We start from the raw sequence: 22,560 nt of genomic DNA on the forward strand, positions 1-22,560 counted from the left end.
AAGCAAAGGGAAGTGTTGATAAGACTTTTATGTGTATTTCTGGTAGTTCACAAAATGGATATTGACAAGTAAAGGGAACTGGTAAGTTTGATGGTAAGATTTAAAGACTTTAATGGAAGGAGGCAAATTTTGTATCCTTAAAGCTTATATATGTACAGTTACCTGTATGCTTAATAATATATGTGTGTAGTATAGCTTATTGCTACTCATAGCAGTAAACATAACTTTATTTTTATCAACTTATTTTGGTAAATGGTAAATGGTAAATTAGTATGTCACATTATACCCTATACATTTGAAAAGATCACAGAATCATAGATGGGAAACCTGCAGTCCTCTAGATTTTGCTGGATAGTAATTGTCATCATCTTTCATATTGGTTGTCCATGATTTAAATTGACAGACAAAAGCTGAATCTGTAACAGATTATTAAAGACTAAATTCCATGGAAGACATTAGGAATTGCTTTTGAATAAACAGTCATAAAGTTATGTTTTTATTCTCAGTTCAAAAATTATACCAAATTATGGTTTAGGTGGTTTAACCTTGGCTTGGCATAATGAATGGATTAATGGAACATGGCTTATAATAGGCCATGAACCAGCAGTATCACAAACCATAGGTTGAGATATTAGCTTACAAACCACGGCTTGTCCAAATGGAAGCCAGTGCAACAAACAAAAAGATCCAGAATATTCTGTAGTCAAAATCAGCAAAACAAAAACAGAATTCTGAATTTCTGCTTTGAATTCAGAATGGCTCCTTCCAGATGCTTCTGAGTTTTGATTATGCATTTGAATTTGTGACAGCATCACCACTATTTATGACTGCATTAAGAACCAGAAAAAAGCTTTGGGGGCCTGCTTCCACTTGGACCCCAGATTACATGTTGTCAACCTGTTTGAGTACAGTGTACAGACTTGACCCATCTTCCATGCATGTTCATACCAAAGATTGATGAAATTGAAGAAATACTCAGTTTTAATATACAGCTGGCCCTCCATGTTCATGAGTTTGACTTTTGTGGATTTGAGTATTCATAGATTTTATTAAAACATTCACCCTTGGGATCTTTACGTCTTTTAGTATGTCTCTGTGGTCACACACTGGTGAAAGTTGACCATAGGTTTGTGCTGAAGGACTTAGAGATTCCCAGTGAACGATTCCGTCAGGTTTCTTGTTTTTATGGTTTTCACATTTTGAAGGTTCCTGGACCCCTAAGCCCAGGAACCTCCAATTATGACATATTTGTTTTTGCTTCATTTTTATTTCTTTGTTTGCTTGACAGGTAACACTTTATTTGATTTCATTTGTTGAATTTCATTCTGGTGTTTTAGCATTTTACATTTGAATTCCCATTGTATTTATTTATCGTGTCATCAGCAATCAGACATTTGTATTACATTTTTAACAAAAACAAACAAACAGACAAAACACAGAATTTGCAAGCTTGGTAGTTGATTAAATGTCCTTTGACCAGTAGCTGGCCACTGGTGTTGCTGCAAGAAGGTCCTCCATTGTGCATGTAGCAGGGCTCAGGTTGCATTGCAGCAGGTGGCCTGTAGTTTACTCTTCTCCACACTCGCATGTCGTGGATTCCACTTTGTAGCTCCATTTCTTAAGGTTGTGGTGCCAGAGCGCAGTCTGTTCAGCACCTTCCAAGTCGCCCAGTTTTCTGTGTGCCCAGGGGGGAGTCTCTCATTTGGTATCAGCCATTGATTGAGGTTCTGGGTTTGAGCCTGCCACTTTTGGACTCTTGCTTGCTGGGGTGTTCCAGCGAGTGTCTCTGTAGATCTTAGAAAACTATTTCTTGATTTAAGTCATTGACGTGCTGGTTGATACCCAAACAAGGGATGGGCTGGAGATGTCACTGCCTTGGTCCTTTAACCATTGGCTGCTACTTCCCAGCGGATGTCAGGTGGTGCGATACCGGCTAGACAGTCTAATTTCTCCAGTGGTGTAGGGCGCAGACACCCCGTGATAATGCGGCATGTCTCATTGAGAGCCACATCCACTGTTTTAGCGTGGTGAGATGTGTTCCGGGCATGCATACTCAATAGCAGAGTAGCATAGCGCAAGGGCAGATGTCTTCACTGTGTCTGGTTGCGATCCCCAGGTTGTGCCAGTCAGCTTTCATATGATATTGTTTCTAGCACCCAGTTTTTGCTTGAGGTTCAGGCAGTGCTTCTTGTAGGTCAGAGCAGAATTCCCACTGTGAGCAGAATATATTTCATTGATTGTGAGGATGGGTGAAAAGGGATCCCTGGGTGACACATGCCTCTGGGAACGTTTTGAGTAAAGATGTAACTCTTGACCCTTGCAAAGAATGGAATTTACTCCTAATAAGAACTGTGAATCACTAAAATGCCTTGTGTCTTCAATGACATGTACGGAATGTTTGTGTGTGTGTTTTGTATAGTAGGCATATTTCAGTATCTAAGTCAGAGAGGCCGTCTCCTGGTATACACATATAGTTAGATCTAACAGTTAAACAGTTAAGCAGAGAACCAAGTAATTGTTAGACAAAATGTACTGTAATTTCCCTTTTGGGTATCTCAGCCATTTTGAGCAAGTGAGAACATTAAAACCTTTCACTGTTCTTTCTTTTTTTGGTTACAGGCTATGACATCTTTGCATATCTAAGTTAAAGCTAATTATTCCCTTCTAGGCCCTTCTTTTTACAATGGCAGTTCTTTTGCTTGTTTGTGCTATCTGCTCTCTATTTTCTTTTCATTTGTATTATTGAGGCTTCACATGGAAGAATTCTGCTCGAGAGATATGGAATTCCCTTGTTTGAATGCCAAAGGGCTGAAAAAGATTAATATAGCTATTGTTGACTTTGCTGTTGATGCTATTAATGTTTTCCCCTATGCTCAGATGCCTATTGATAGGTGTCTTGTAAACCCCTTTTATATATAAAAAAGAACTCGAAGGTTTTTTTGCTCATTTTGAGAGTTTTAAATTGCAAAATGAGCAGGTAAACAGGAGCAAAATCCCAGCAGCTATCAAGTTGAAACTCAACTGAACCAATCTTCTTTCTGAGAGTGTGAAAATGGTACCCTGCTTTCAGTGCTCATTTGCATCCTAGCATGCTAAAAGCAAGCACACATTTGTTTTTCCCCTCTGAACATTGCCACTCTTTATTGGCTGTCCACTTTCCAACTCTTGATGCTACAGCAAAAGCCAGGCGCTTGAAGATAAGGCAACCAAAAAGCAATAAATAAAAATAAATAAATCCTGCTCTTGTGATAGGATGAACTTCTGAAGTCTTAATTTGATTTTTGTTTGTAATTTGAATTATTTAAATATTTAAACATTAATCACTTGGAGCTGGCAGCCTTTATGCTATCAGTGTTTGTTTCCCCCTCCTCCTTCAGAATAGCTCAAAGCTGTGCTAATGAGAAAAATCCCTTCCCTTGGCTGGGCCACATTCTTGAAATATTTTTTCCTTACAAGTTAGAAGATAGATTTTTACAGGCTGGAAAAGTACTGATTGTATTGTAAGAAGCAAGCCTGTCTTCACTTCCACATCCTTAGCTTCACTTTTTTTGCTGTTGAAATAGTTGTGAGATTTTTTGATAGAGTCTAGATTAGGGATTGCATTGAGATATAACAATTCCTGCTTTCTTTGGTTGGTAGCCAATTTTCAATCCTAGCTTTCAATCCTAGAGAAAATTCTATTGGGGGTGGGGCAGATATATGGAGTATGCTTTCCAGATAAAGGAGAGTTCATTTGACTGGTTTTACTGGAGGATGCAGGCTTAAATCAAAAATTCTCCATAAACTGTTAGACTGTAACTCCCATCAGACCTAGCAACATAGGCAATGGTGAGAATGTTTGGAGATGTGGGGTAATAACCATTCATTTTTCATTCATGCTTCAAATCAGCAGTTTTCAAAGTGTGCTCCACAGAGCCCTTAGGGAACAGTTCAACTTGGTTAACCAACCTTTTCTTGTTGTGATGGCATGCCCGAGCCTTTGGGAAAATTATATTGTCTGGCTTTACTCGGGGGCTATCTGTATACCTTCTGTTAAGATTAAGACCCTTAGCAGACAGATGCACTTTAGGCAGGATGAAAAAATAAACAAAAGCAAGATGAATAAATGGTTAACTTCACCTGGGCCTATTATAGGATAATTTAAAACAATATGTTACAAAAGGAGATTTTGCTGGTTGCAGTCATCTTTCTGGAATCTTTGAAAGTCTTTTGCCTCTGGTGTAAAGCGATGGATTATAAGTTGTTTCTTGCAAACTGTCTTAATCTTCTCTCCTGTGAAGCTTATGCTGGCCAAAAGCTTCTGTTGTCCTTTGGACTACTGGTATAATAATACTGCTAAATGCAGGTGCTAAGAATGCCTGTTTTTGGATTGCTTGACATAGGATCACCAGACAATGCCCAAACCTCTAGTGATAGTAGAAAAAGGAGGAGTCCAGCAAGAGAGCTCTATACAGGGAAATGGAATAAACCAACTAAGGCTGGGCTCTGGGGAGATTTTAAGCTCAACCCAAAACTAATAGAGAGGAAGTTATCTACACTATTGGGGAAACCTATAAACAAGGGGGAAGTGAAGCAGAGGAGAGGAGAAGGCAGAGCTAGGACCTCACTCTTGAACTTCAACATTTCTTAATTAAAGCATTGTACAGTATTACTAGCTGGAGGTAAAACAGTGTTGTAGATAAAGATTATTTGTGGACGCTTTATGGACTATTTGGCATTGGTTGTGGGAAGAAATTAGAGAGTTAGAACATATCTGATTAGGTCCAGAATACAGATATGATGGTGCAAAGAAGGTGTGGAAATATAGACGGAAATCCATTTTCAACTTTCAGTTCCAATGGAAAAATAGAAACTTCTGGCAATATACTGGGAAAAAAATCCTGGTAAACATAGGGGCATATTTTTTTAGGAAATGAATGATTTGTTTTTTAAACAAGGTTTTACTCTTTTAAGTTTCCAGGAACGACTTAGTATGTACATTTATATATAACGTAGTCTACAAAATTTAAAAAAAATCATAAAATCTGTGCGACATTGAAATCTAAGATGTGTTTCTGTCCATAGTGTCTGTCACCATCTTCATGTGACAAGCAGTTGGCAGGGAGGGAGTTTATTGACTGAGAATTGTTGAGAGGCTCCGTATATGCCAAATAGTTTTGTTTGCTAAGTAAGCAATGAAGAATCATTTCATATTGTTATAGCTGTAAAATAAATTTAGATTTTGTTGTAAAATAATCATTTTATATTTTAATTTTTGCTCAAAAACATTTCCTCATAGTCTACATTTTCTATAAATGTGACATTTTCAGCCCAGAGCAACTGTAAATAATAGGACAGCCAGTATTAAAGTTCCTTTAAAATGAGTAAGTGCTGAAGAAAGGAATGACACACCAAACATGTAATTTTAGAGATGCTACTGTTCATGAGATGAAGTTGTTCAGTTGTCTTCACTGTGAAATTATTGACATATTTATTATACAGTGGAGGTGCAACAGCTATCGTATTTTCCATATATTCAAGCCAGACAAACTTATTTTATAGGGGCAGATGAGTTTCATTCTTTTCTCCGCCACCGCAGCATTTGTGCTGGGGCCAGAAGCCACTTTGTCTGACATAGTCTTTTTGCATTAAACTAATCCCCTTTGAACATGCAACTCGATTTCTTTAATTAGCTTTAAAAATGAAGATCATTACAGTGGAGTGCCACTATCAATTACTGTAGATGAGTTAATAGTCAATAATACATCAAAAGTCTGACACAGTCCATACTAAAGCCTTTAAAAAACATCTTAAGTCTTACAATCTTGAACTAGAGTTATGTGAATTAAGATTCTTTTTTCATCCTTCTCTTCTAAAAATGATTTAGAGCCATACCCTCCCTTGATACTTCATATTTTAAGGAATAGCAAGGTAGATTTTATTTCTTGCTCACTTTCTCTTCTTGCATTAGCAGAAGCACGCTATGTTGTCCCATAAGAAATGGGAACCCTCTTTTATTATTTTGGAAAGGCAGTTCCTAAGAGAACATTATGATATTTTGATTGAAATTCTGTCTCCAGTAGGGAAGGAAACTAAAACAACTTCCTTCCCCTTGGAGAATGAACCTATTCCAGTCACTTATTTGATATATCTTAAGATCTGTCTTGAACATTTTGTTCCTCAAGTCACAGGAATAATCCAGTAACTTTGAAATTTCATTCTCTTACTTCTGAGAAGAAAAGAAAGCTTAGAGAAGACAATTGTTGTTGTTCATTCGTTCAGTCGTCTCCGACTCTTCGTGACCTCATGGACCAGCCCACGCCAGAGCTCCCTGTCGGCCGTTACCACCCCCAGCTCCCTCAAGGTCAGTCCAGTCACTTCAAGGATGCCATCCATCCATCTTGCCCTTGGTCGGCCCCTCTTCCTTTTGCCTTCCACTTTCCCCAGCATAATTGTCTTCTCTAGGCTTTCCTGTCTCCTCATGATGTGGCCAAAGTACTTCAACTTTGTCTCTAGTATCTTTCCCTCCAGTGAGCAGTCAGGCTTTATTTCCTGGAGGATGGACTGGTTGGATCTTCTCGCAGTCCAAGGCACTCTCAGAACTTTCCTCCAACACCACAGCTCAAAAGTATCGATCTTCCTTCGCTCAGCCTTCCCTAAGGTCCAGCTCTCACATCCGTAGGTTACTACAGGGAAGACCATGGCTTTGACTAGGCGGATCTTTGTTGCCAGTCTGATGTCTCTACTCTTTACTATTTTATCGAGACTGGACATTGCTCTCCTCCCATGAAGTAAGCGTCTTCTGATTTCCTGGCCACAGTCTGCATCTGCAGTAATCTTTGCACCTAGAAATACAAAGTCTGTCACGGCCTCCACGGTTTCTCCCTCTATTTTCCAGTTGTCAATCATTCTTGTTGCCATAATCTTGGTTTTTTTTTTGACGTTTAGCTGCAACCCGGCTTTTGCGCTTTCTTCTTTCACCTTGATTAAAAGGCTCCTCAACTCCTCCTCGCTTTCGGCCATCAGAGTGGTGTCATCTGCATATCTGAGGTTGTTAATGTTTCTTCCAGCAATTTTCACCCCAGCTTTGCATTCATCCAGCCCCGCACATCGCATGATGTGTTCTGCATACAAGTTAAAAAGGTTGGGTGAGAGGATGCAGCCTTGCCGTACGCCTTTCCCAATCTTGAACCAGTCTGTTGTTCCGTGGTCAGTTCTGACTGTTGCTACTTGGTCCTTGTACAGATTCCTCAGGAGAGAGACAAGGTGGCTTGGTATGCCCATCCCACCAAGAACTTGCCACAATTTATTATGATCCACACAGTCAAAGGCTTTAGAATAGTCAATGAAGCAGAAGTAGATGTTTTTCTGAAACTCCCTGCCTTTCTCCATTATCCAGCGGATATTGGCAATTTGGTCTCTCGTTCCTCTACCTTTTCTAAACCCAGCTTGAACATCTGGCAACTCTCGCTCCATGTATTGCTGGAGTCTTCCTTGCAGGATCTTGAGCATTACCTTACTGGCATGAGAAGTAAGGGCCACTGTACGGAAGTTGGAGCAGTCTTTCGCATTTCCCTTTTTTGGTATGGGGATATAAGTTGATTTTTTCCAGTCTGATGGCCATTCTTATGTTTTCCATATTTGCTGGCAAATGGCATGCATCACCTTGACAGCATCATCTTTTAAGATTTTAAACAGTTCAGCTGGGATCCCGTCGTCTCCTGCTGCCTTGTTGTTAGCAATGCTTCTTAAGGCCCATTCAACCTCACTCCTCAGGATGTCTGGTTCTAATTCATTCACCACACCGTCAAAGCTATCCTCGATATTATTATCCTTCCTATATAGATCTTCTGTATAGTCTCGCCACCTTCTCTTGATCTCTTCAGCTTCTGTTAGGTCCCTGCCATCTTTGTTTCTTATCATACCAATTTTTGCCTGAAATTTACCTCCAATGTTTCTAATTTTCTGGAAGAGGTCTCTTGTCCTTCCTATTCTGTTGTCTTCTTCCACTTCCATGCATTGCTTATTTAAAAATAGTTCCTTATCTCTTCTGGCTAACCTCTGGAATTTCGCATTTAACTGGGCATATCTCCCCTTATCCCTGTTTAATTTTGCTTTCCTCCTTTCTTGGGCTACTTCCAGTGTCTCAGCAGACAACCATTTTGCCTTCTTGGTTTTCTTTTTCTTTGGGACGTACTTTGTTGCCGCCTCCTGAACAATGTCGTCTCGGACTTCTGTCCATAGTTCTTCTGGGACTCTGTTTACTAAATCTAGTCCTTCAAATCTGTTCTTCACTTCCACTGTATATTCGCTAGGAATGTTAGTGAGATCATATCTAACTGGTCTGTGTATTTTCCCTGATCTCTTTAGTTTTATTCTAAATTGGGCAATAAGAAGTTCGTAATCTGAGCTACAGTCAGCCCCAGGTCTTGTTTTCACCGACTGGATGGATGTCCGCCACCTTTGGCTGCAAAGGATGTAGTCAATCTGATTTCGGTGTTGACCGTCTGGTGAGGTCCATGTGTAAAGCCGCCTTTTAGGTTGTTGGAAGAGAGTATTCGTTATACACAGCGAGTTTTCCTGGCAAAATTCTATCAGCCTGCGTCCCGCTTCATTTTGTTCTCCCAGACCATGCTTGCCTGTGATCCCTGTTGTCATTTGACTTCCCACCTTGGCATTCCAGTCTCCTGTGATGAAAATAATGTCTCTTTTTGGTGTATTATCCAGTAGGTCCTGCAGATCCTCATAGAACTGATCTACTTCTGCTTCTTCAGCAGCTGTGGTTGGGGCGTATATTTGGATCACTGTAATGTTGAAAGGCTTTCCTTGCACTCGAATTGAGATCATTCTGTCATTTTTTGGGTTGTATCCAAGCATCGCTTTAGCGAATTTCTTATTAATTATGAAGGCTACTCCATTTCTTCGATGTTCCTCTTGTCCACAGTAGTAGATCTGGTGGTCATCTGATGTGAAGTGGCCCATTCCAGTCCATTTCAGTTCGCTGACCCCCAGAATGTATCTTTAGTCTTGACATCTCACCAATAACAACATCCAATTTGCCCTGGCTCATAGATCTTACATTCCAAGTTCCTATGGTGTGTTGATCTTTAGAGCATCGGATTCGTCGTTCGCCTCCAGTACCGTCGGCCGCTAGCCTTCCTTTCGGCTTTGAGCTAGCTGCGTCATCACATCTGGGGCTAGTTGAACTTATCCTCTGCTCCTCCCCAGTAGCATTTTGGCCATCTTCCGACCTGGGAGTCCCATCTTCCAATGGCATACCGACATATCTCTGGTTGTACTGGTCCATTTAGTTTTCTTGGCAAGGATACTGGAGTGGTTTGCCATTGCCTTCCCCAGGGATCACGCTTGGTCTGACCTCTCTGCCACAACCGTCCCGTCTTGGGTGTCCCTTCACGGTTTCGCTCATGACATCATTGAGGTGCTCAAGCTCCAGCGCCCCGACAAGGCGGTGATCCTTTGCTGGAGAGAGAAGACAATTAATCTGGGGAAAATAGAAGGAAAAAGGAAGAGGGGCCGACCAAGGGCAAGATGGATGGATGGCATCCTTGAAGTGACAGGCTTGACCTTGAAGGAGCTGGGGGTGGTGACGGCTGACAGGGAGCTCTGGTGTGGGTTGGTCCATGAGGTCACGAAGAGTCGGAAACGACTGAACGAATGAACAACAACAACTTCTGTAGATCTGTTTTGTATATGGGTTTATTAATAGTGCTGTGTTTTTAAAAGTGTGAATATATAGAATTGATATATGAGTTGTCGAAGGCTTTTATGGCCGAAATCAGTGGGTTGCTGTGCATTTTTCCGGCTGTATGGCCATGTTCCAGAAGCATTCTCTCCTGACATTTCACCCACATCTATGACAGGCATGCTTAGAGGTTGTGGGGTTTGTTGGAAACTAGGTAAGTAAGGTTTATCTGTGGAATGTCCAGGGTGGGAGAGAGAACTCATGTCTGCTTGAGGCACGTGTGAATGTTGCACTTTGCCTCCTTGATTAGCATTGAATCTGGCTCATTGCTGGCTCGTTGCTGCCTGGGGGAATCCTTTGTTGGGAGGAGTTAGTTGGCCCTGAGTGATTCTTCTCTGAAATTCCCCAGCTTTTTGAGTGTTCCTCTTTATGTACTGTCACGATTTTAGAGTTTTTTTTAATACTGGTAGCCAGATTTTATTCATTTTCATGGTTTCCTCCTTTCTGTTGAAATTGTCCACATGCTTGTGGATTTCAGTGGCTTCTCTTTTTCCCACCCTGGGCGTTCAACAGATATATAAACCTCACTTACTTAATTTCCAACAGACCCCTCAAACTCTGAGGATGCCTGCCGAAAAATGCACAGCAACCCAGTGATATATGGATATATGTATAAGTCAGTAGCATGTTTTGGGATCATAATTATGAGTTTTAATATGGATAAGTCAAAGGTCATTCCACTGAGAGGAAAAAATGCCTGCACCGCCTTTGGAAGTCACCTACTTTTATAATTTCTTATTGATAGGAATTTTCCATATGTGCTGGCTGAACCTTTTATTTTGAAGGGAAATATGTAAGATATCTACAGATGCTGTAGATCAGGGGTCCCCAAACTTTTTAAACAGAGGGCCAGGTCACAGTCCCTCAAACTGTTGGAGGGCCGGATTATAATTTGAAAAAAAAAAAAAAAACATAAATTAATTCCTATGCACACTGCACATATCTTATTTGTAGTGTAAAAAACACTTAAAAACAATACAATAATTAAAATGAGGAACAATGTTAAGAAATATAAACTTATTAGTATTTCAATGGGAAATGTGGGCCTGCTTTTGGCTGATGAGATAGGATTGTTGTTGTTGTTATGTGTTTTCAAGTAATTTCAGACTTAGGTTGACCCTGTGTGAGGGCCGGGTAAATGACCTTGGAGGGCCGCATCCGGCCCCCGGGCCATAGTTTGAGGACCCCTGCTGTAGATAATCAGTGTATCTACAGCTAGAATTTTTAGCTAAAACCCCCCAAAACCTGAGTGGTCTTTTCCTTGGGTCAATGCAAGTAGTTTTTTCTTATCAACAAAGGAACCATCTCCTTCTCTGAGCAGAGTGATGAAATACAAGTATATCTTGTGAGAACCTAAAATAAGCTTTGATACCCCCCCCCCCATCTCTCTGCTGCAGTGCCACTTCCAGCTTTTTTTTTTTTAAATGTCTGAGCAGGAAAATGGTAGCAGTGATTCTTTGGTGCTTCTTCTCACATAAGCACCAGTAGAGTAGAGAGGGGTTAAATGTTTCTTTAAGGTTCATTTTATAGGAGTTAATACTGTAGCATCATTTTTATCAAAAAGAAAAAAAAGAGCCATCCCCTTTCCTGAATAAAATGGCAAAAGATCTACTGACTTCCAAAGGCAGTGCAGGCATTTTTTCCTCTCAGTGGAATGACCTTTGACTTATCCATATTAAAACTCATAATTATGATCCCAAAACATGCTACTGACTTATGCATGAGGTTGACTTATACATGAGTATTTACAGTAAGTTTTTCATCTACAGAATAATTCATGAACTCTGGCTTGTGTGCCATCAGTATGTACAATATTTGTTGTACAGTGATTCTGTAGTTTGCTCTTAAACAGGGTTAGTGACTCTGACTCTTATTTTAAATCTAGACGATGTATTGTTTCAGAACATGCTAAGCTCCATTCCTGATTTTGACTTACAGTTTTAACTGTCTCTTTCCCAACGTGTCACATCCAAAATCAATAATACTGCACACCATTTCTAGGTCAACGTTGCACCTTTGGTCACCTCGCCTGGAGAGATCTTGCAGCTTCCCCATCATGGTTCTACACTCCCAAATGTGGGTTCTTCATTCCAGAATGAGTCCTATCTGTTGGCTCAGTCAAATGGTAGCCTTTCTAGTGGGTTGGGAGCAGGCATACGATCAGTCACTCCTCAAATTAATGGAAAGTTTACCAGTGATGAATTTGAATTACTTATCAGAAATATGGCACAGGTAAGAAACCATAATTTGAAATTACAATTTGACACTGACGTGATGTTAGATAATTGGGAGCATCCTCTGTCTTTGCAGACTCCTTTCAGTTGCCTTACTATTTTCTTTTGCCTGGGTGTTTTTCTCTCCCTTGCACATTTAGAGTTAACTGAGTCTCCTTAATCGTTAATGCTAGCCATAGTTAATCCAAAACCCATTTCTAACCAAGCCCAAAATGAAAGTTAAGTATTAACTATGATCAGATGCTAAATGTTTTAGTTCTGAAATTGAAAGGGAACAGAAATTGACGAATATGATCATTACACAAATGCTTGTGAAAAAAGGAGACCGGCGCTTGAATCTGTGCAAGGTCCACATTGCTTCTTTGTATGGATCTCACATGTTGCTGCGTTATTATTGAGTTTATTTGCTGTTTATCTGTTTTGGGTGGGATCCAGTCAAGGTTTTCCGACTGTTGGAACTTCTTCTGACTATGGAACCAGGAGGACTGTTCGACCTCATCCCCTTCAGCATACCTTTGTTCACCATCAAAAACATGTGGACTGGAAAACGCACCAGAGCAAGTTTTCAGGCAGCATAGAGCAGTGGTTCTCAACCTGGGGTCTCCAGATGTTTTTGGCCTACAACTCCCAGAAATCCCAGCCAGTTTACCAGCTGTTAGAATTTAGGGGAGTTGAAGGCCAAAAACATCTGGGGACCTCAGGTTGAGAACCACTGGCATAGAGGGTTTGGGGATGGGTCGTATATCATTGCTGGATTTCTGTTAATGTATCCTTAAATCTAGATCTCATAATTTGTTAATTCATTTTACTAGTTATAAACTACATGAACCTTAAAATCTTTTGTTCCTGAATTTATTTTATATTTGATTCATTGTGTTTGCAAACAGGGGCGCCTTGTTGAAACTATAGAACTTGTAAAGCCTTCAAATGGTGGCCTGGGATTTAGTGTGGTTGGTCTGAAGAGTGAATACAGAGGAGAGCTGGGTATATTTGTGCAGGAGATCCAAGACGGAAGTGTGGCACAAAGGTAGGACTTTCAGAGTTTTTATTTATGTATTCACACACACACACACACATATAGTGGACGAAAATAACTTAAAAGAGAAATGTAGCTGTTATTCAGAAGTAGTAGCAAATGTTTTGAATTGCAGTTGTTTAAAACAAAGATTCCCTTTTCTGTTACAAAGCTCTTGTCCAACTATTTGTTATTCCTTTCATTAATTCATACATGTTTCCATTTTCCTTTGGAGTAACTGGGCTGCTGGATGCCAATATATGTAAAGACAGATCATGACTGTACTAAAAGTGGAACATATTTTGAGAAACTTTTGAAGGTCCATTTTTTTTCATATTTTGCTCACTTTAACTATTATAAAAATTCTTTCAAGAGATTTTTTAAAGTTTTTGTTTCTGAATCAGTTAACATCATTTGAATGTTTTAGCAATTACCTGAAGCATTCTTTTATATTAGAAAAAAACTCTTTGGACTGCTATGAACAGATTACTTGTATCTCTAAATTCTATTTAAGTCATACTTATTCCTAATATTTCCCTCTGCCTCCCTCTCCTCCTCTCCTTTTTCATTCTCTTTCTCACTGTTACAATTGTGTGCTATCATTGTATATCCTTGTCCCAGAGAGCTTCCCTGCCCCTCTCTTCAGGCTTGTCTAAAACGGCCCAAAAACCCTTCCTTTGGGCTTGTCTACAGTGCTGGATATCTATATCACTGGTTCTTAAACTGTGGGGCCGAACCCCAAATAGGATCCGCATAGCTTCATGCCGGAATTGGGAAAAATTTGGTAACAGTGAAAGGTTTCTGAATGCCACCTAGACGTTTACATGAATCTGTAAGCAGCAACTTACAGCAAGAGTGGACTCTGCAAAAATAAAATGCTTGAAATCTGCCTGTTTATCAGGTCTTGCAAATGCTGATTTAGTTAAATATTTAATTTTTATACTTCTTTTACCAGCGGTTGAAAAAAAAATTCAGGTAGAAAGGGTTTGTGGGCTGTAATAATTTAAGAAGCCCTGATCTATGAAATGGCTAGGGACATCTGGACCTTAAGGCTGGATAAACTAAGTTGAACCTATTAGCCCCACACTAAGGAAAGTGGGAGAATCCTTTTTAGTTTTGATGAAACTCTGGGGCAGCCCTGTGCTTTAGGCAGAGTGTAGACAGCATGAGTGGCTCTGATTCATATCAATCCACTGTCCACTCGGGCCAGTGCTGCCATCTTCTTTTTGTCAACATAGGGAAAAGTTTATGGATATCGCCATTGCCATTGCAGTCTGCCTCAGAGCACTGAGATCACTCCCTTCTTTTCCCTTGCACTTTATTCATTTTTAAAGCAATTTGATGACTTAAAGAGCTTAACCCTTTTTTACTTTGTTCTGTCTGTGTTCTACACAGTTAAGAAACTGAAGATAGAGTGATAGAGTTTTAAGCTTTTTAGGATCACAACTTTAGTGAAAATTGTGTGGTTTCATAAAATGCATTCTTAAATAGAATATGAATTTATTAAAAAAATACAAAATCTATATTCTTTTTTAAAATGTAGGTTGTTCTCTTTTACTATGAGAAAGAAAATTAATCCTCCCACCTACCCCTAAAGATTTTAATGGAAGCATCTAGTAGGTAAAGTGTGTGGATTGATGAATATTCAGCACTTATAGTGTGAACCAAGTAGAACTCTTGGTCTGTTAAGCAGCCAGCTCAAAGTCAAGAATGAAGTTCCCAGGCTATAGCAGGGAGAGCTGGAAGCAACCAACATGTAATATGCTTAGTCTCGCATGGGGGTGCAGAAGGAAAGCGCTAGCTGTGGGGTGAAGCTAGGAGAGTGCAGCAGTAGGATTAGCTTCAAAGGGAGTTGATCACCAGGGTGCCAAGATAGCTGCTCACAGCAAAACTGCAGGGAAAGATTAAAAAAAGTTGGTAGAAATAGAAGAACAGGATTATAAGAAACTATTTTGGGAAAATTGTCAAAAAAGGTTGTAATATTTGGTAGCAACACTTACTTTGTTGTTTTTTTTATTCTTCATATGCCTATAATAGAGATGGAAGACTGCAGGAAGCAGATCAAATCCTTGCTATTAACGGGCAAGCTCTTGATCAGACAATTACACATCAACAGGCTATTGGCATCTTGCAGCAAGCAAAAGATATTGTTCAGCTGGTTGTTGCTAGGGGTTCTTTGCCTCAGCTCATCAGTCCTATAATTTCTCGATCTCCATCAGCTGCTAGTACAATCTCAGCCCATTCCAATCCGGTGAGTAAATCAAATGCATTGTGAAAAAGACTGTGCCTTCTTTTCTCTTAACTCATGCATGGTTGCTGATTGGATGCCCTTCTCTGGACTTTCATGGGTCAGTTGTGCTTGTCCTCAAGGCAGAGCTACCTGCTATACGCTCTCCATGGATATTAAGCAGACAGCAGCAAAGGGTTGCATTGGAAAAAGAAGTTTTCCACGCTTACGTTTTTGTCTTTCAGACCACTAGAAAATGTGTGTGCACAGTTGGGATCATTTTATGTACTTAAAGCAGTGTGGGTTTTTACAAGATGAATTGTAGTTTTGTGAGGTGTGTGGGGCAATTAATGATAGGGGTTATTTGTGGAAAGGGTTTGCCATGTGGTTTAGTGCCACTCCATACTGATACTGATGCTGATGATGATCTACATTAGTGGTTCTCAACCTGGGGTCCTCAGATGTTTTTGGCCTACAACTCCCAGAAATCCTAGCCAGTTTACAACCATTGATCTACATGGAGAATTTCTGTAATTTGGGAAAGACAATGATGATCTACATGGAGTGATTTGCTCCTCAGAGAAAAGCAGATATGAATTCAGTTTGTATGCCATCATCAGTCTTCCTACATCAGTATCAGCTCACATAGACAATGACATTCACCATACTCATACTTGCTGTGCAGACAGGATAAAGGTGAACTGATGATCATCTGATCAATCTCTGTTTAGAAAGAAGGAAAAAATGTATCTAATTGCTACAATATGTGTCCAAATCATCCACATGTTTCTGAAAAATTCTCTTGTAGTCCAAGGGTCCTACACCATGTGGGTATGGGACCCTCTCCAGGTTGCTCCCACAGTTCCAATCGTGGAGCTCATCTTGACCTTTGACCCTAAGGATCCGTCCCTGGATCTGGTACTCAGACCGCAAGGAGACCTCTATACTTTGCCCCGAGTCCCCAAGGGGAGATGGGACAGGGTATAAATAAAGTTGACTTGACTTGATTATGCTTGACAACTGGTTGTGTTGATACGTGGGCTCAGTGTGGCAAAGCATGGCCAGTCTTTCCCTTTAGTTCTTAAATGTGAATAGTTGGATACAGTTGTAGAAAATAAAACTAGTAACATTTATTGTGAGAGTCAATGCAGTATAATGACTTGATCATTAGATAGGGCACTCGGAGATGAGGGTTTGACTCCTTGCTTGGCCATGAAAACTCACTGGCCAAGTCACACTCCCTCAGCCTAGGAGGCCCTGGTGGTGCAGTGGGTTAAACCTTTGTGCCAGCAGGACTGCAGTTTCTCAAGTTGCTCCTGACATGAAAAAAAAAAAAAAAAAAACAGCCTCAGAGAGAGGTAAAGGGCAAACCTTTTCTGAACAAATTATGTCAATAAAGACTTGCTTAGAGGTCACCATAAGTCAGAAGGAACTTGAAAGCACAGAAAAACAACACAAAAATTATATTATGAATGAAAACCCTGAATTATTTCCACATCCCCAGCTCCCCAAACCTATTCAGTTCTTTACCCTGTCTCTAACTTCCCTGGCTGTTTCATTTTTTCCTATTTAATATTTTTAACAGACAAGTCTCTAGGCTATATGCCACAGAGGCTCCACTTCACAGCATTTTGAAGGAAGTGATTGGCTTGCCAAGGTTTTCACTTCATTCTATGCTATACCTCTTTTTTGTGGGATGTTGTGACAACATGCTTTCAACACAACTCAACATTATATATTTGGCAGAGCATTTCTATCCTTTGTCAATGAATCTGATCCATCACAGGCCCCAAGATTCCTAACTGGACATGCTGTTCCTTACTAAATGATGGTTCTTTGGGCAAACAAAATGTTTGGTTCTGTGTTACACTGGATGGTGTATTTCTTGGTTCGTAATAAATTATATTCACTTTATACATCCATGTTTTAGAAAGAACAATTATACTGGTGGGTTATGCACTGAATCTGGGGGGGGGGGGTGTTATGCAGTGGTGGGAAGATTTTCCCCCTTCTTGCCTTGTCTACAAGCCATTCAAGGGTAAATGATTTCACATCTTTTGGTTGCAAAATTATATTGTTTCTGGTGTTTCAGATCACAATATTTGACAGGGCTGGCTGGCTACCTTGGTTTTTCGGCACTGGAAACAACATAATTGCTTCCTCTCTTTTAGTATTTTTTGATGAATTTAATGTACTGTCTATCTTTGCAGGTTCATTGGCAACATGTTGAGACAATTGAGTTGGTGAATGATGGGTCAGGTCTGGGATTTGGGATAGTGGGTGGAAAATCAACTGGAGTAATCGTTAAAACCATTCTTCCAGGAGGAATAGCTGATCAGGTACACATACCCTACCATATTCCTGTTCTTGTTTATAGCATGAAGTGTTACAGATTTGCAATAGAAGTATTATCATTTAAGAAATCTTTCTTCTTGGGATAAAAAGGGGTGTGCTTGTTTGTTTTTTAAGGGAAAGTTTTCTTCATCGTAGTATATATATATACCTCATCATAGACCAGAAGGTAGCACTCCAATCTATAAAAACCCTAGCCTGACTCAGTGTGGCAGACATTCAACATTGATAATTAGGGATACATATTTCCTAAGAAATATTTAATTAGGGATACATATTTCCTAAGAAATATTTAACATATCCTGTCTTTTTAGTGGCAGTTTTATCCTATTGATTTGAATTGCCTGGCAAGAAAAGAGGGTTGAAGGAAGAGAGAAATGCTGTTTCAGATTGTGGACTATCTATATGTGCATGCAGACACTCAGTATAATATTTATAGATATAGCTTATCTTTGCTATTATGAGCCTGAGACATTCTGCTGTTCCTCATAATACAGTGAGATTTAACCTTGCAGGCATGGAGTTTGCTCCTACTTTTGGTTGCTCTCTGCAGGCTGGTTTGAGCATGATGCTACGTGCAATACATGTCTCTTATTGCATTAAGGAGCTTGTTCCAAGGGCCTTTACTGCATGAGGGTGGTATCATGGCTAGTAGTTTTTCATATGTTCTGTTTTACTACCTTAATGTTATAACATAACCCCGTTGCTAATAAATAAACAAGTAATGCACACAGTATTATGTCACTATCCTTTAATAATAATAATCTCTTGCTAAGATGCAGGTGTAGTACATTTGGTTTCCTTATTTATGGTAATTCATTAATTCAGCTCTTCCTCATCCAGAATGGTAGGCTGTGCAGTGGAGACCACATCTTGAAAATTGGTGAGACAGATCTGAGTGGAATGAGCAGTGAGCAAGTAGCCCATGTGCTGAGGCAGTGTGGAAACAGAGTGAAACTGGTGATAGCCAGAGGTCCCATAGAAGAGCCTGCACCACCAGCGGTTCCTCCAGGGACACCAGTACAGACGTTCATGGTAGATAACCAGGTAATATCGGGCAACCTAAATTCAGGAAATGACACCAGCAGCAAGAACTCCAGTGGCAGTTCATTATTGAAAACAGGGAGTGCTTTTCTCTTACACCAAAGGAATGTAAAAGCAGTGTTTACAATTATATATATATATATATATATATATGTCCCTCATAATCACCACCAGGAAAGTCTGCCTAGTAGGGACACTGGGGAGCCAGACGTACAAATATGCAAATAGTTTCTAACCCAGTAACCTCAGTGTGCCACTTGAAGGGTACTTTAACAGCAGCTGAGCAATCAGTGTGTTGCAACACCTCCCACTTACTCTGCGGCATCCCTTTCAGTCCAGCTGGATTATTAAAACAGTTCCTCCAATATGGCTTTCTTCTTCTGCTTCCCACATTTACCTCCTCATCCCCCGCATCCATTAGCCAGCTCCTTTCTGTGCCAGCCGGCACACAGCTGCAGCTCTTCACCTAGGTCAGCTGCCACAACTTCAGCTGCTGTGCATCATGTGCCAACTCCCCAGCTGCCATCTTCACTCCACACAGAACCTTTCATTTCTGTTTTGTCAATTCTGGCGATCTTCCTTTACTCTCTGCAAAATCTCCTTCTTTACGCAAACTCCACAACTCCCCTTGTGTTATTTTGTTTTGCTCTGTTAATCACAAATACTTTCTTCTCTAAATGTTTTGAGAAGAGACCAAGGAGGAGCATGGCTTGTAATATGAGAAATGAGATATGATTTGACAAAACATATTGGTGTATGCAAACAAAGAAATGTCAGAAATTGAAACTGTCCATATATTTCTGCCTTTCTTTGTGTCAAGCCTCACAAGACTTTCAGCGTCCTGTGTTGATAATGTGACAGCTGTTTTTGCAGGATGCTTCAGTTAACTTGATTTTATTCATCCGAATGAGGTGCTTTTCATTGAAATTGTGCCTGATTCAAAATATAGAAACAAATAAAGGGACAAGAAAGGTATTATGCTCATTCATTTTCTGTTGGGGACATGGTTTATTTCAGTAACTTTCTATGTTTTTGCTTTGTTTTTTTATGTTCTGTTTTCAAGAGAAATCTCACAAACACAATTTGAACCATTCTTTCCTTAAGTGGCTTTTTTGTGGTAATTGCCTTTTAGTTTATATGTAATCCTTTCTATCTTTGAATTGCTATTTGATTATTTTGACTCCCAGGAGCAGTTTCCGGGATGAGTTTAAAGCAATGTTGTAGGTTTGTCTGCTGCATATCTGGGAAGTAAACATGAAAAAAAATATTATTATCATCGTCATCATCATCATTATTATTTGCTGTACAGGCAGTCCCTGAATTACAAACATGGACTTACAAAGAACTGTGTTGAGACAACAGGAAGTGAGAGAAATCTACCTTTCGCAGGGGAAATTCACTTCTGTAAGAGTTATCATAGGGGAAAGATGTCTCCACTGAAGCTTTATCACCAATCCTTATTTCTACAACAAGTCAAATATTTCAAAATCTAATTATCACAGGAACAGAAAGTGAGATGAAATTCCATGAACAGGCACAGAGACAGCAAAACAAACACCACAGGGGTATCAGTAGACTCTTCTCTGTTGACACCTTGTGCCTGCTTTTCTCTAGCACACAGAGTACTGGATCAAAGATTTTTTTTTTATTTTGCTCCAGGGATTATCATTGAACATTATTCATCTCAGAAGCCTTACACTACCAGAAAAGTAGGGAAAGCTGTTTTAAACCAGTTCTCTTTCCTTCTTCAGCCCTCAGTGTCATTTCTCCACTGTTCTGGAAGCCCTTGCAATATTGCAGAGCAGATTTTATGCACACAAATGGCACCCCAAGGAAAAAGGAAACTCGCAGAAGAATGGCTCTATACATGTTTAACAAGTGCAGTTGAAGTGCAGCCATGAAACAAAGAGGCCAGATCCATACATGTGGTTAATTAATGGGCGTTTTATTGACATGACTTGCAGTCCAAACTATATGAAAGCCATCTGAGTATTGGAGAGGACAAACACCAATATGGGTTTACTTGTGAGGGCCAGATGTCACCATGATGAACATCTCCTCATCATCCTGGTTGAATCGCCAGATCCTGAGCGGATACTCAATTTCCCTTTGCCAACAATTTTCAGAGGTGTTTTTCTAGTTCTTTCCTCTGAAAGATTGCCTTCAGCACCTGGTTTTCATTGGCAGTCTCCCATCCAAGAACTAACCAGAGTAGATCCTGTTAAACTTCCTATATTAGATAGGATATGATTAGAGTGATTAACGTCTGTTATAGCACTACCAAAATGCTTTTGGGGGCACTAGTGGAATTAGGCCTGCACAGACTGTAAATCTCCACCTTGCTCCAGAACACTCGAAAATCTTCTTCAGCAGGGTTTCACCTGCAGATAGAGTTGTAGTGGGAAGGAGGAATCGGAAATCCAGGTTGTGCTAAAAGCCATAGATTTTCACATGCTGGAGTTAGATAATATATTAGAAAAATAAAATGTTTTATACAATACTGGTATATCCCCCTTTTTGCAAGCTTTTGCAGGATCTGTGCTTCTGTTTTTAGATGTTTTGTGTATTTCTTCATCTAAAGCTGTTCTGTTGCAGCTATATAAGGACAAGGAAGATTCCCAACCATATAAGTTCTGTTTAAACAATTTAAGTTTACTTTTTAAAGCTTTGAACTGAAAGTTTCAATATTCATTTGTGTTTCTTGCATATGTTCTCATAATTTTTAATTTTTAATATTCTTAAATGTATATTTTACTTTGAAACATTTCAGTAATAAAATAACAACAATTATAATTTTGACCCTTACCTTTACTTTGATTATATGATATAAAAGTGGTCAATGTTCTGTTAAAGTTTCAGATTTCTGAAACTTCAAGACACTGTTTTTATGACACTATAAAATTGTATGAAGAAAGATATATAAAAGACCTGAAATAAAAAAATAATGTTAACTTGGTTGAAGCTGTAGTGGTTTTTGCCAGAGTCATGCCCTCTGTTTAACCACCATCCAAGGTGTATTCTGACTAGTAATATTACCTGTATCCAATCTCTGTGATTGAATATTAAGGCATAGTTTGTTGATTCCGATAAAGACTACCTTTGAGAATCGTAACCATAAGTGGAGTCTTGGAGAACCTTCATTTGATCCTGCCACCCAGAGGCACATTTGAGAGGACATAAGAGAGAGCTTTCTTAGGTGGTCTCAACACTTACTGTACTTGATTTATCTGGAATTAAACTGCTCTAGAGATGCCCAGATGCAGCCCAGAAATGTTTCCAGTGCCCTTTGACTGTTGAAACAAATGGACAGCCAAGGATGCGTCAGGGCTGCTGCCAGTGCTGCTGCATTGCTGGCTACCAGGAGTTCTCTGGCAGAGCTTGTTGGCAACATCACATTTTGGTCACATGGCTGGGTGCTTTGGTGTGACTTCACCAGAAAGAACATTGTAGGCAAGCTTTTGGCAGGAAGCTGATTCTGGTTGGCAGCTCAGATGTTGCACATGGGCATGGTGGACCAGATGAGGGCTAGCCTCATCTAGCTGCGCTCTGAAATCACTGGAACTTCCTGGAAGCTCTGAAGTAAATCCCTCTCGAGCACCTGTGTCGAACTCAAGACCTATGGGCTGAATGTGGCCTGCCATGTCATTTATGTGGCCCTCCAGCTCCTGCAGCTCCTGTATTCCTCATAATTCGATATCCTGACTAGAGCTGTTGGCAGTTGTGATACACTAACAACACGAAGGCTGCAGTTCTGGTTAGTCAGAATTCTGGGGTTTGAATTTAGGTATAAGAAATATGGATACGATGCCTGAATTTAAAATGTCCTTTAACCTGTCCCCAACCTCAGAGCCACAAGTGCTGTTGGGTTGCAATTCTCATTTGCCCAGTCATGGTGGGTCATCAAAATGATGTGAATTGACATCCAATAACACCTGGGAACCCAAAT

At 39.9% G+C, this 22,560-nt stretch overlaps 1 protein-coding gene across 23 annotated transcripts in view; it reads left to right on the forward strand.

Moving 5' to 3' along the window:
• Nucleotides 1-22,560, forward strand: part of MPDZ (multiple PDZ domain crumbs cell polarity complex component) — a 125,427-nt gene that overhangs the window by 18,597 nt on the left and 84,270 nt on the right. For all 23 annotated transcript variants that reach the window (XM_067464380.1, XM_067464386.1, XM_067464390.1 and 20 more), the window contains exons 4-8: nt 11,744-11,974; nt 12,864-13,003; nt 15,029-15,242; nt 17,429-17,557; nt 18,414-18,617. In XM_067464380.1, the coding sequence (XP_067320481.1) occupies nt 11,744-11,974; nt 12,864-13,003; nt 15,029-15,242; nt 17,429-17,557; nt 18,414-18,617 (918 nt within the window). The remainder of the gene's footprint in view (nt 1-11,743; nt 11,975-12,863; nt 13,004-15,028; nt 15,243-17,428; nt 17,558-18,413; nt 18,618-22,560) is intronic.

The sequence above is a fragment of the Anolis sagrei genome, chromosome 2 (assembly GCF_037176765.1).
Source record: "Anolis sagrei isolate rAnoSag1 chromosome 2, rAnoSag1.mat, whole genome shotgun sequence".
NCBI classification, from domain to species: Eukaryota; Metazoa; Chordata; class Lepidosauria; order Squamata; family Dactyloidae; genus Anolis; species Anolis sagrei.